Raw genomic sequence first — 13,379 nt, 5'->3', positions numbered from 1 at the left:
CAAGCATTGCTGCAGTAAGGATGGGTCATTGTACTATACTGACCTCTGCAGCAGTTGAGATGATCTTGGATAAGTGAAGGTGGAACATGAGGCACCTTTTAATTGTAGGTGCCTGAGCTGTGAAATTTGAAAATGTAATAAACTTAATGCTATACTTTTAATGGATAGAGTTTCACCTCCTTAATGTTTTATCTTATGTAACATTAGTTTTGAATAGCCTCCTTATAGGTAAGTTGGCATAAATAAAGTTCAGGTTCATTTAGTGTTCTGCTCTTGTGCATTAGCTACAGTAAAACTCTTCACAGGTTAAGCTTCGCTACTATTTTGTGCACAAAATATAATAAATATGCAAATAAGGTGCAACAATTGCTTTCTGTGGAATTACAAGATTAATTATAAGCTGAAACAGATTAGTAATATAGTGGCTTGTTACACCCAGTTATTGAGCTGTAAGCTCAGAAAACAGGATATGTAAATATGACTAATGAACACAAGGTGTGGTTGATGGGATTGTTTCAAATAGGATTGGCAACAATCTCTCCAGTATCAGATTTGGCCATTCTTTTAGAAACACTTGACACAAGCTGTAGAAACAGCCTAAAGAAATCAATATGCACTTATTGCAGATATCAAGATGTTTTAATGTTAGTAAATATGCCATGAAATATTAAGTTTTTTGAAACTTTTGATTTACAATGAAAACATGTTAGTAATATGGCAAGGGAAAATGTGCATGAAGAATTTCACTTTAATCATTGAGGCCAATTGAGCTAATCATCCCCACCACCAATAAGGTATTATACATTCTTCATACAGTGCCTGAGTCCTGTGCGCCATCTAGTGGATGATCAAGATATAGCTGCTAGTCAAATGTACCAACATTGACTTCAACCAATAAATACCTACATACCAAACTTTATGGTAAGGGATACAAAATGGGTAGTTTTGCCTATTTCTAAATACAATTAAATCTCAGAATTCTTCATTTGAAACTGATAATAGTCTCTTAAAGTTAACATCAACGACTGTTTTGATTATTAAGTGTCAATGGACTAAGCTGCATGTGGCAATCCACATGGACAAACCTTAATTCAGTGCTGTCCAAAGAGCAGTTCTGTATAAAATTCACATCTCGGATTTCATACATGCCACAAAATCAAAACCAAAGCCTACAGAAAGCAAAATTACAAGATATTTTGTTTTCTAATAAAACAGTAGCTCAAGTAAATGTCAATGATAAAAGTACATAAAAGAACAAATATTTACAGTGGTGTATCAGTGACACATTTACAAATGTAGTGTTTCCCACATTTCCATAGTTCCATAAGAACTCCAAGGTGGAGCTGAAGTCAGGATCAAATGGGGAAATATATACATTTCTGATATTAAAATAACTTTGAGAATCATATAAATCTTCATTCATATATATATATATTATATATATATATATATATATATATATATATATATATATATATATCTCACACATACATATATATACACACACACAAGTTTGATAAACATTCAACTGAACCCTGAAATGCACACATGCATTTTATTCTCTTAATGTTCCCTCTAAAAGACGAGATTGGTCGGGACTCTTTTTTTTTTTTACGCTCATTTTGGTCTTAAATTTTCATGCAAACCACCCAAACAAAATAAAAGCAGCTTCCATTTGCTGAGGTCAGGGGCGTCTTTTGGCCGTGTCTCCTAGCAGCTGGGGGCATCCCTCCTCCCCCTTGGCTATTCGGTCGCACTTCCGCAGCATGTCATAGTTTATTTTGTCGCTGATCACGCTGTCTTGCTTGTACTGCGGGTGATTGGCAACAAACTCCCTCATCCACTTGGCCATGGTCATCAGCTCCCCTGAGGTTAATTAAGAGAAATGCATGATCAAAACACCAAGCTCTAGTGGATTGCCGGTGAGACTGTGCGTCACAGCTAGCAGCCCGGTGAGACCCAAACGGTTTCTCCCAGGAAGCCTCGCTCAGCAAGTTGGCCATTGTGCTAAGGCAGTGGCTGCCCTGTCAGTGCGTCAAGGCCGGCGTGCGCGCGCTACCTACCAGACGCTCGTTTCTTTATCAGCTTCAGGTAATTCAGGATGGTGCACCGCGTGTCCACATCCACCTCCATGTTTTCCAGGTAGCAGTTCAGGATGGGTATCAGCCCCTGGAACACCCCTTCCTGCAGACACGAGGAGCTATCGTTAGCGCCTGCAGCGTGAGAACAGTGGCGCGGGTCGCGTAGCCCGCCGGGCGGCGCCGGGGTTGAACGGTACCTTGCCGTTGATGATGGTGTCGATGCTCATCAGCACATACTCCTCATTCTGCCCCCCGCACTCCAAGCCGTTTGGTGTCGTCATGGCGGAGTTGCAGCCTTGGTGATAGAACCGGTTCAGTGCACGTGTTAGTGTTGTTTGTAGCACATAAAGGTTGATTTGTTGTTTAAGTTACTAATGTTCACCCTAGCAAATAATTGTCTGGGAGACAGGACGATTTGGCACGAGTGATGGTTCAGAATGTTCCTTTACCTTTGAATATGTCCTTGCGGAAATAAAACAGGCCTTCTTGCACCGCATTTCGCTTCTGAGCAACCTTCATGTTGTCATCCACCTAAAATAAACAATTCAAGCACGCTCAGTTGAATTTGGTGAAAGGATCTATTGCCATTCCTTATAGAAAACTAACACACTTTCAGAATTAAGATTGGCACATAAATCTATATAATACGTTTGAACAGAAGTCAGCAAACAGATAAATGAAAGTAAAAAAAAATAAAGCAAACCTTGGACAAGGGAATAAGGAAGTCTAACTTGTAGGACAAGATCACTCTGGTCAGAAGAACGATAAAAACAACATATGCGGAGTTCTCGAAATCCGTTAGCTGGACCTGCCGAGCAGAATGTATTCACATGTACATACTTAGAGCAAAAAGAGTTTCCTGAGGAAAATCAATGTTAATCAGGTGTGACTAGGCCACAAGTCACAATCATTAAATGCCTATATATGAGCTCACAATGTAGCAGCCTAAAAGGTTAATTAATTTATGAAGTACCATTGAGTACCATGTGATCAATAATCTGAGCAATGCATATATTGTTATTAATGAATATTACAAGTACTGCATGTGCAAGATGTAAGGGCTCTGAGAAACTGATGGGAGTGCTACTTTGCATTTCTAGCAGCATGTCATATCATGCAGCATCCACCAGAGGGCAGCAGACGCTATTTTTAAAGCAAGGGGAACAGGTCACAAGAGGACGCAGGAAGCTGGCCATGTATGCAGTAAGTGCTAAAACAGGCCCTCAACCATAATGCGCTATTCAGACAGGATTAGTTTTACATGGGGATGTTTGTAATGAAACATTTTACACCACACTAGAGTGATGACTCATGATGGAACTAATTCGTACAGCTATGTCAAGTTTATAGTGTTGCATTTTCTATGAACCTGTATGTTTGCAGCAGTTTGAATATAATCAATAATTTACAGATTGATAGGATATAACATTGGCTCTTTAAGGAACTTGGTGATGGTAGTTGCAATTAGTGATGGGCCGATCCAGTGTTTTTCAGTTCCGATCCGATACCAACATATAACTGCCAATACCGATATAAATACTGATATAAGGGCTCCTTAATTCAGGGGTTCTCAACTGGTCTCAGCCCGGGACCCACATTTTCTCATTGTCATTAAGTTGCAACCCAATTTATACAGTACAAATGTTATGACAAATTAAAAGGGCATGTGCCTCTGTATTTTCAAGATAAAAGACGAGTAAAAATTTTGAAGTGTAGACTAGTGATACTAAAATGATCAGACCAGTGAGCATGTGGTGAAAACCAGGTCATTTCCCCTGTAATTTTCTCAGGAGAGCACAAATGTTTTTTTTAATCCCACCAAAATAAGGCTACACAAAGAATTCATTGGTTTAAAAGTATATTGGGAGATAATGATATCTTAGCAATCATGTTAATATGCTGATGCATTATAATATTTTTTTTGCATTAGTATCCTCCTGTTGTGATGGAGGAGAGTCTAAATGGGATGCATACCTCCATGGGACGGAACTCAACTCTCCATCCTATATCAGAGTTTGGAGGAGGTGGTTTGAACCTCATGGTCTGCCAGTTGGTTGACTGAAGATTCTGTGCGAAAATTAAAACAAAATGGCCCAATAATCCACAAAAAACTTTTCCAAATTTTTGTCAAATTTTGAGTACCAACATGGTTTAAAGCTTTCAGAAAGAAAAATGCATTGGACATATGGTTCCCGCAGATAAAAGTTTCGTTTTTTAAGTACCTCAAAGTGGTCAGACTCATTTGCATCATCCAAGTGAATCTTCTCCTCGAAGAGAGACAGAGGGTCCCGAATAAAGAGGTGTGCAATGTGCTGAGCCAGCAATGTGTCAATCCCTGCAGTGAAAACGTCAGGACAACCTGTCAACTCGCGTCTATGATGAGGCCAACTAATAAGACTTATCTGATGCTAGTTTTTCAGCTTACTGACACTTCTATTACGTACAACGTTCCCATCTTTCTACCTGCGTCAAGAAGCTGTTTGTAGATTTCTTCATCTTTCGTCAGCTCTATATCATTGTACTTTTCACCACAAGGGGAGAGGTAGCTATCAATCGAGTCATATCTGGACTTGTGGATCCTGAACTTGTTGTTTTTCAGCGGCTGAAAAGGGTGGACATGCAGGTGGGGGTTAGTGCATGCTGCGTTTTTGGAGTCCTTGCATCGAAAATGCCAAGCGAGGCTCTATTGAGTCATTGGGAGTCTCACTCACCTCCAGCCCCCTCTCCTCCCGGGTCCTGTCGTCCACGGAGGCTGAGATCACGCCCCAGCGGCAGTCAATGTCCGACACGTAGCCACGATAAAATGGAGATGCGGCACTGAGGGCCATCTGTACATGGTGGGACAGATTTTAAACAGATGGCTGTAACTGATAACACTAAAGTGGTCAACAGAAAACTGAAGCCAACAATGCCATGATGTCAACCTCAAACACACATCCACTTGCACATTCATTTTAAATAAATCTCATACAGCCTTATTTATTAATTTAATTTTTTAAATACATTTTAAGTTCTAATAATTGTGGCTGTGGCTTCCTGTTTTAGTCCTTAGCTTAACGTGTCAATCAAAATTTGATGCAAAAACAGGACACCCCTGTTCTTCAGTATGCAGCGTGTGCACAATGTGATGCCTCCCCCTCTTTTTTCTCCAGTAGTAATGTCAACTAGTTTTCAGGGTTTTCCATCCAAACTGCCTGGTGAGCATCTCATGCAGCTGGCAGATCTTCCTCAAACTTGTTTCCAATTCCATCTATAGTTTCTTCAATGATCTGCAACTCCCTACAAAAATCTCCAGAATGCTGTGGACTGCTGAACTGTCCACCCCATCCCCCAGAGAGAGCACAGCTGACAAGACCAAACACTAAGGCAAGAAAAGCATAGGAAAGCACTATGATACTGTTACGACCAGTGATGGATTAGTTACCTTGAACAAGTAATCTGATTACTGATTACTCCTTTAAAAAGTAACTTAGTTACGGGATGCAGTGCTTCGAGAAACTGGTTCTCAATCACCTCAAGGTGAAGCTTGCACAGTCACTGGATACACACAAGTTTTCATTCTGCCTGAACAGATCGGTGGAGGACACCATTACACAGCCCATCATTCTACCCTCACCCACCTAGACAATAAGATAAACTATATTACAGTTATGGCCATCAACTTCATCTCCAACTTCTGCTCTGCTTTCAACAATGTCAAGCTCAACTTGGGAATGAGCGCCACCTTGTGTAACTGGGTATTGGACTTCTTGACAAACAGACCCCCTTCCGTGAGGATGAGCAGACCCCGCTCTCCAGCCTCATTCTGAACACTGGCTTAGTTCTTAGCAGTATTGATGAACTGATTTTACAGGGACGTGATCCAACACCTGGCAGCATGGTGCTCTGCCAACTAGAGGTGTGCCAAAAAATCGTTTCATATATCAAAAATCGATTCTCATTTACTACGATTCAGAATCAATTTTAAATGTCTCAAAATCGATTCTAGATCGTGGTGAAGTCTTGCGTTACGTAATTACAAAATTACGCGCCAAAATTAAGCAGGTTCTGGGACACACTCATGCGCGGAAAAGGTTCAAAACAGATGGAGGAAAGAGATATTCAACCTGTCCGGTCTTCATTTAAGGCAAAAATATGGGTTCATTTTGGTTTTTACCGAATGCCCGGAAAGACCGAACTGGACACAATGTAGCTCGTGTGCAAGGCTTGTGCAACGCGGTGTGCACGGGAGCGTTAATATAGAGAAGGGTGAGAAAAAGAGAAGGGTGGACCCAAGTGAAATAATATAGAGAAGGGTGGACCCAAATGCCAGTTCTCAAGATCAAGACGTTTGACACTCCTCAAATGTATTAGCGAGAGGGAAAAGCGCACAGCGACTCAGAACGAACAAACAAAACAACACGGAAGACTCAACGTGCAGAAGAATAGAAACCAAAACCGTGAGGGCACGGAGTAAACAGAAACAAAAAAACAATGCGCAAAATACAATGCATGAAAAAATAACACTCAACCGTAGAGAGACGGGAGAAACAAACTAAATATCAACAGTAACTAAAAAACAGCGCGGATAAATGCAACGCAAAAACGAAACCAAGGACGCCAGCAGAAGTAACTGGCAAAAAACGCCGCAGCAAAATAAAACCCTTCCCAAAAATAAAGGCAAAACGGATAGGAAGAAATACAGGATTGGGAAAACTTGAGATGAGTCAAGAAGCGACGCAGGAGATAGATACTCGAATAAGTAAAGAGAAAGCATAACAGAGAGAGGTGGCAAGACACCATTAAACGAGAAGCAACCACAGAGAAAGCAGGGACCTGGCTGTGTACGGTTATGCCGGTTTAGTCTGGGACTGAGTCTGGTGCCCCTAGCAACGGCTGGGGGAACTGCATCCGAGCCATCCCTGACAGCTCGCTAAATGAAGCTCAAGAATTTTGGTAACACAACAAAAACCATTTTATTTTACCAAAGCACTTTATTTTTGTTAATTAAATGTGAAAGACACTTAATTTTCTGTATTTGTCATTCTGTCTTGTAAAGCAGACTGTAGTAGATCATGCAGATTTTATAGACTGAAGCACATTTTTATAAATCAAATCGTTTTTTAATCAAAAATCGTTTTGAATCGAAAATCGTTTTTGGATCAAATCGTGGCCCCCCAAATCGGAATCGAATCGTGAGATAGTAAACGATTCCCACCCCTACTGCCAACCTTTCCCCTCAACACAGAGAGGACCAGAGTGCTCATTGTAGAACAAAGACTGCACACACGGTCCAGTCCACATCATCAGGGCCAAGGCCATCACCAGCTTTATGTCCTTGGCAGTCCGCGTCACTGAGAACTTCTCTTGGACCTTGAACACCTCTCATTTAATTTAAAAGGCACAGCAGTACCTTCCTCAGGAGACTGAAAAAGGATAATCCATCACCTCAGATGCTCACTACGTTTTATCGCTGCACAATCAATAACATGCAGACCACCCGTGCGACAGTATTGCTCAATATCCTGCACCATGACCTGCAATCAGTAGTGAAGACCGTTGAGCGCCTCACTGGTGCACAGCTACAAGCCATTTATATTATGTAGTGAACTATGACAAAGGTGAATCCTAATCCCCAAATCCTGCCCCCACCTCCCGGCACGCTCACTCACCACAATGGGACAGAAGGTAGCCAGCTGGTCATAGAGGTAGCGCGCCTCACTGATGCTACAGGCCTGGAACGTCACCTGCAATGACAGCAGCTCAGTCATTCGCCTCCCGGCAAAGAAACGGCAGAGGGAACTTGCGAGGCTAAGAGCAGGTACACCTGTGGCAGGATGTTGGGAGGAGGGCCAAAGGAGAGCTGGAACGTACCTGCAGGCAGCAGTTGCCCATGCCGAAGCCCATGGCGTCCATGTAGATGTGGTCGTGGAGGGCAGCGCGCACCGCCTCACCATCGTCTTCCGGAAACGTCTCCAAGAATGGAGATGGAGTGTTCTTGTCTTTAAAGACTGTGAAAGACATACAGGAAGGGACAATCTATAAGATACTTGCAGTAAGCCCCCAACAGAAAAGCACATAGAGCTTTTACAGTCATAAAAAAAATGAAATAAACTCTGTAATAAACTGCACAAAACTGAATCACTCGCACAATAAAAACTTTCCTTTGCATGAGCGCATATTAACAGATTTCTAGATGATGTGGAATTTCATGAGGACAAAACTTTCATGTATGCACCAAATGACTCATTTCAGCCACATCATTACTTAGCAGTGCTTATCTTTTCAGAAGAATCTAAAGCATGCATTAAAATGTGGCTTTTCACATCCGGTAAAACTTGGTGCTCAATCTTCTCATGGACAAGTAAGCAAGCAATGGTATTTTAACAACTGCGATCTTAACATTCATCCCCAAGCAAGAATAATCTGTTTTCAGAAAAAATGCACATGGAATGACAGTTATATCCAACTCACTTGGTACATTGATCACCACCTTCTCCCCCCTCCTGTGACGTATATTTCTGGTCAAGGTGCTGAAATGGATATACAGAATTGCTGAAAACTGCAATAACGTAATAAAGTGCAGGAACAACAAGACTACAACATGATAACTACAATTAACTATTACATATCATGACACGTTTAACTGCAACTACTCGCAGTATCTGAAATAGTGATTTCAACAGGGTATCTGCACATTTTTAAATCTCAAATTCAATGACTTTTAAGACCTTTTTAATACCTCTCACAAGAAAAAATAATACTATTACCGGGGATGCAGGTGTGTTCCACATCGTTGACGGGGGGGGGGGGGGGGGGGGGGGGGGGGGGGGGCGAACGAGAATTGTTGACGGGGGGGGGGGGGGGGGGGGGGGGGGGGGTTGGCGAACGAAAATTGTTGACGTTGTTGAGGCCGTATACTCCAACGCTAGGAATCTAGCACTAGGACCCTGGAGCGGTTATTTTCTGCATTAGCGCTAGATTCGGCAAAGTTCACGTCGCGCCAGAACAACTGAACAACACACACTTATAATAATTTAATGCCTCCCCTCATAAAATTCCAGACATTTTAAGACATTTTTAGGCCTTGAATATGGAAAACTAAATTTAAGACATTTTAAGACTTTTTAAGGACCCGCGGGTACCCTGTTTCAAGGAATATAGATTAAAACAGGCCTGATTATGCACAAACATAATAATATATGACCTCTTAACAAGATGAGACATTTATTATGTAGCTTGATATTTGTTGGCTACAGACTACTCTTGTCCTCTGGTATGTGCCCACCCTCCTCCTGAAGAGCTGTGTTGGAATGGGAGGGTGTTCGCCCCTACCTCTAACTACTTTTATTTTGAGAAAACTCAAAAAGCTCACTCCATTACAAACGGCCCTGCAGTGGCATTCTGGGAGGCCACTCCCTTCCTTTGAGCTGTGGCGAGCAGTGGGGGTGGGGGTGGGGGAACAAGGGCATACCTGAAGCGGGGGTGCCTGTTGATGGCCTCGTCGGGGAAGAACAGGGACTTGGATGCTCCTTTTTCAACAGGAGTGGGCCTGCATTCTGGCTTTGTGAAGCCCAAACAGCCCAACCTGAAACACACGTGGTATCAAATTATTAGTTTCAGCATAGCTGCAGCATAGATCAGTGTAGACATATTCTGTACCTTAACCACTATAAACCTTATAAATAAGGTTCACATATCACCATCTTTATCTATACAATATTAATAATGTTTTCAGTGCATAAAAAGGAACATTATCTCTACAGTAGGTGGGGAGTGAGAGGGCTTATGCCGGATTTCTCAAACCTTCCATAAGCACCTGAAACTGGGCCCGCATTACCTGGGGAATGACGTGATGGTGCAGAGAGTCTCATCCTCGCCGAGCACAGAAGATGCCTCCCTCCGACGCTTCCCCATGTTGTCCTCCACAGTGTTGAACTCGGACATGGTCCCGCCGTACGGCTGGCCTGGGGTTCCCTCGATCATGTAGCTGCCATACTCTGGCCTCCACAGGGTCGGGTGGCTGCATTATCACGAAGGGAAGGAACGTGTTTTCAAAACACAAGGGAATGCAAATTGTGCACAAAGGAAAAGGCTAAATGAACAGAGTAAGAGTTTTAGCTGTCAACATATTTGTTTCTGGATATCCACCACAAACTGTCCTGGGTGGATTAATAAAAGACCAAACAAAACGCCAAACCCCAAATATGAAAGGAGTTTACTGGCTAAGGCATAAGCAATTCACATTTTCAAACACACAATCAGCTAGTATCTAGCTGGGCAGGATGAACATGTTTCTGATGCAAAGTAAGATGGTGTGTGTGCGTGTGTGTAAAGGAGATGTGTATATAAAGTGAAAGGTGACCAGGTGAAAAGCAGTTATGAATACAAAGACAACTGATTATTCTTGTCCTGGATGTATTACAAAATAGGACCATGTGCTAAGAATGTCACCAGACACTCTTTTATTGCCTGTATAGGAGTGAGAAGCATTTCAGAGTGCCATTGTGTTGGATTGTGGGAAATAAGCTTGCGGAAAAGAAACTCGGATAAGCATGATTTATATGCAAGCATAATTTACTTTCAAACTTTCATCAACTGACGGCAGTCACTCACTTGGGATTGATCTTTTCACCCTTTCCTTGGAGTGTTTCCAAAACTTCGTTTCCGTTCAGAACCAATCGGACCTTTTCATTTTTGTCATCTAACTCAACCAGCATGTACTCTACCTGCAAATAAAATGACATTTGGACTCACTTTTAATTAGAATAAAAAATTAGGATAATGTGTGACACAACAAATCCCATAATGAACTACTTCATATAATGTTTTGAAATTCCACTTGCTTTTTCTGATAAGTATACCTATTGTACCTTATTCCACATTATTAATGTACATATTCCCATATATTGTTGCATTTGTAGTCATAAAATGTTAAATGAAATTGGTCAACACCAGTTTAATCGCAAAGCTTGAATTCTTGGCTTTGATTGCACTAATGCTGAATCCACTGCCAGACCAAAGGATGTAAAACCAACAACATTCCATCATGATTGCAATCATGGAAGGCCATATGAAACTCATGTTTTATGGAAACTGTAGGTCACGAATGTAAACTGCTTCCATCTCAAGTAAATCTATAAATATCTTTTTTCCCTTTATTATGCATACATTAGAGTTGAATCTATGTATCAGCACAGCCTGGCTCTGACCTAACTGCAAGGTAGTAACTGTAAAAATAAATTACAGTTGCACACAGTAGGTTCACTCAGACCCTTTCATGCACCAGGGTCAGGTGGCTAGCCATCTAGCTCATACACCTAGTGAACTTACAATATAAACACAGTATACCCAAATACTAGCGACACGCGCGCGCCTGCGACGGAGCGAGCGCGCACCTGCTGCGCGCGCCTTTACCGGCTACACTGATTTTGCTAGCAAGCTCAAGGTCTTCAACTGTGTCACTTAGAAAACACTGTTAACCGGAACCACAGATAATTGCTTCCAAAATAGTAACGCGCACAAAAGGTTTGTTTCAATGAGGGTGACGTTAAACACGAGCTGCTACCACACGAAAACGGAGGCGTGTAGCTGCTAATTGACGGTCCTCTTACCTCGTCACCCCATTTCAGGACGTCTTTCTGGCGATCCTTCACCTTGTTGTAGATGTTGAGGAACTGAAGGACGCCGTGTGTCCTCACATGATCCGCGTACTTCTTGGTCTCGACCCAGTTGAGCGGTGATCCTTGAGACAGCAAGCCCATGGCACGAACTTACGGGCGGCGAGACGACTGGTGCCTGCTCGTCTGTCTGCAGTTAACTTCCGCTTTATTCGGATAACACGTCCCTCAACACCGCGAAAACACAATAACGCAATAAAACACAATAACGCACAAGAAGACGCGGTGTTGTCTAGCAATAAGCTCCTGCTGGTTAGCTAGTAGGCTATTTAAAGAAAGGCCTTAAATGCTTTATAAAATACAGCGCCCGCTGTAATGCCCTTACTTTATTTCACCAGGCCGTTACGTGTGATGTTGAGGCGGAACTAAAGGTCCAGTGATGTAGCTACTGCCCTCGGTACGCGGATACTGAACATGCGGAGCGGTTAACGTGAGCTAAACGGCCCAGGCGGAGCGGTTAACATGACCCTGCCGGAGCGCCTGCACCATGAGAAACCCAGTCACGCGAACCCGCAGGACCACGTGACTACAGGTCAGGCGGAGGCGCGTCACGACGTGACTCAGCACAGTGACTCAGCACAGCGACTCAACACAGAACACAGATCCCAGCTCCCAGTTCACAGCACACAGCTCCCAGCTCACAGAACACAGTTCACAGCTCCCAGCACACACCTCACAGGACTCTCAGGAACTTTCACGTTGGCAAATATATAGGGCGTTTCCAAGACAACAGTCCTCAAGTGTCTTGTAATCATGACATTGCAGAATACTATATAATTAAGTGTAGCAACCCTCAAATGTTTATTTTTTATTATTGTTGTAATAATATATATTATATTATATTATATTTTTCATTTTCAACTTCAGATATAAATACTTAGGCTATAGGCATTCAGTGCCAGAATACATTTCAAGGCAATACAAAACAAACAAGCAACAACCAAAAAGCCCAAAACATTAGTAGCAGGCCCATCATTCTTAGCATGGCCAAGTCTTTAGGATACTGTGCGGCCTTTAACCTTGATGTAAAACCACCTTAGCAGTTTCTTTTAAGTTAAAAGAGCCATATAAAGGGTTTTGGTGAGTTGCCAAAAATACATGAATAACACTTGAAACCAGACCTGTAGAGGGGTGCAGGATTCAACCTACCATATACAGTACTATATCATATCTTTTTCAATTCAGCTGAGAGCAATCACAATGTGTAGGCTGATGTGTAAGATAGACAAAAGATCTCCTGTTATAAGTCAAATAGGAAATTGGACTATTAATAAACATACATGATCTGGGCTATCAACACCTACGCTCTGCCAGTCATCACATACCCAGCTGATTTAATATGCTGACCAAAGGAGGACCACTGACATCAAGACACTGACATCAAGACAAGCAAACTCCTCACAATGCACAAAGGATTTCAACCCAAATCCAGCACTCAGTGACTACACACTAAGCACAAGGTCCAAGGTGGGTTGGCCAAGGACTAGTGAGCATCAGAGTTACTATCCAGCATGAAACATCCGAGATGATAGACCCAAGTGATGAAGTAGTGCTTAATGAGTTCAAAAGAAACCCAAGATGGATGGACATGAAGAGGAAGAGGAACTGTCATGGGAGTGTAAACCCCTGCATGGTATAT

At 42.3% G+C, this 13,379-nt stretch overlaps 1 protein-coding gene across 2 annotated transcripts; it reads right to left on the bottom strand.

Annotated features, from left to right (window-relative positions):
• Positions 1–728: 728 nt before the first annotated feature.
• On the bottom strand, positions 729–12,499 carry gclc (glutamate-cysteine ligase, catalytic subunit). 2 transcript variants are annotated; one of them, XM_076973865.1, is made up of 17 exons: positions 12,066–12,499; positions 11,675–11,907; positions 10,677–10,789; positions 9,901–10,083; positions 9,535–9,648; positions 8,535–8,593; positions 7,935–8,071; positions 7,733–7,807; positions 4,793–4,909; positions 4,545–4,683; positions 4,304–4,416; positions 4,056–4,148; positions 2,785–2,889; positions 2,531–2,612; positions 2,279–2,376; positions 2,064–2,184; positions 729–1,866 (listed from the first exon to the last, which is right to left on the bottom strand). In XM_076973865.1, exons 2-17 carry the CDS (start codon positions 11,822–11,824, stop codon positions 1,685–1,687), a joined length of 1,881 nt encoding a protein of 626 aa, XP_076829980.1. In that variant the 5' UTR covers positions 11,825–11,907; positions 12,066–12,499; the 3' UTR covers positions 729–1,684. The 2 variants fall into 2 exon arrangements, with proteins under 2 accessions (XP_076829980.1, XP_076829979.1); XM_076973864.1 differs by having other exon boundaries at positions 11,675–12,499.
• Positions 12,500–13,379: the final 880 nt, after the last annotated feature.

Source organism: Brachyhypopomus gauderio, chromosome 15, assembly GCF_052324685.1.
Source record: "Brachyhypopomus gauderio isolate BG-103 chromosome 15, BGAUD_0.2, whole genome shotgun sequence".
NCBI lineage: Eukaryota > Metazoa > Chordata > Actinopteri > Gymnotiformes > Hypopomidae > Brachyhypopomus > Brachyhypopomus gauderio.
This window is presented reverse-complemented; position numbering and strand designations above follow the sequence as displayed.

Excerpts from the sequence above, each read along its gene's own strand:
- gclc (XM_076973864.1), bottom strand. The coding sequence starts at position 11,824 with ATGGGCTTGCTGTCTCAAGGATCACCGCTCAACTGGGTCGAGACCAAG. Across the intron at positions 4,910-7,732 it reads CTACCTTCTGTCCCATTGTG|ATGGCCCTCAGTGCCGCATC; the intron begins GTGAGTGAGCGT and ends CACCATGTACAG. Across the intron at positions 4,684-4,792 it reads GGGAGGAGAGGGGGCTGGAG|CCGCTGAAAAACAACAAGTT; the intron begins GTGAGTGAGACT and ends CACCCTTTTCAG.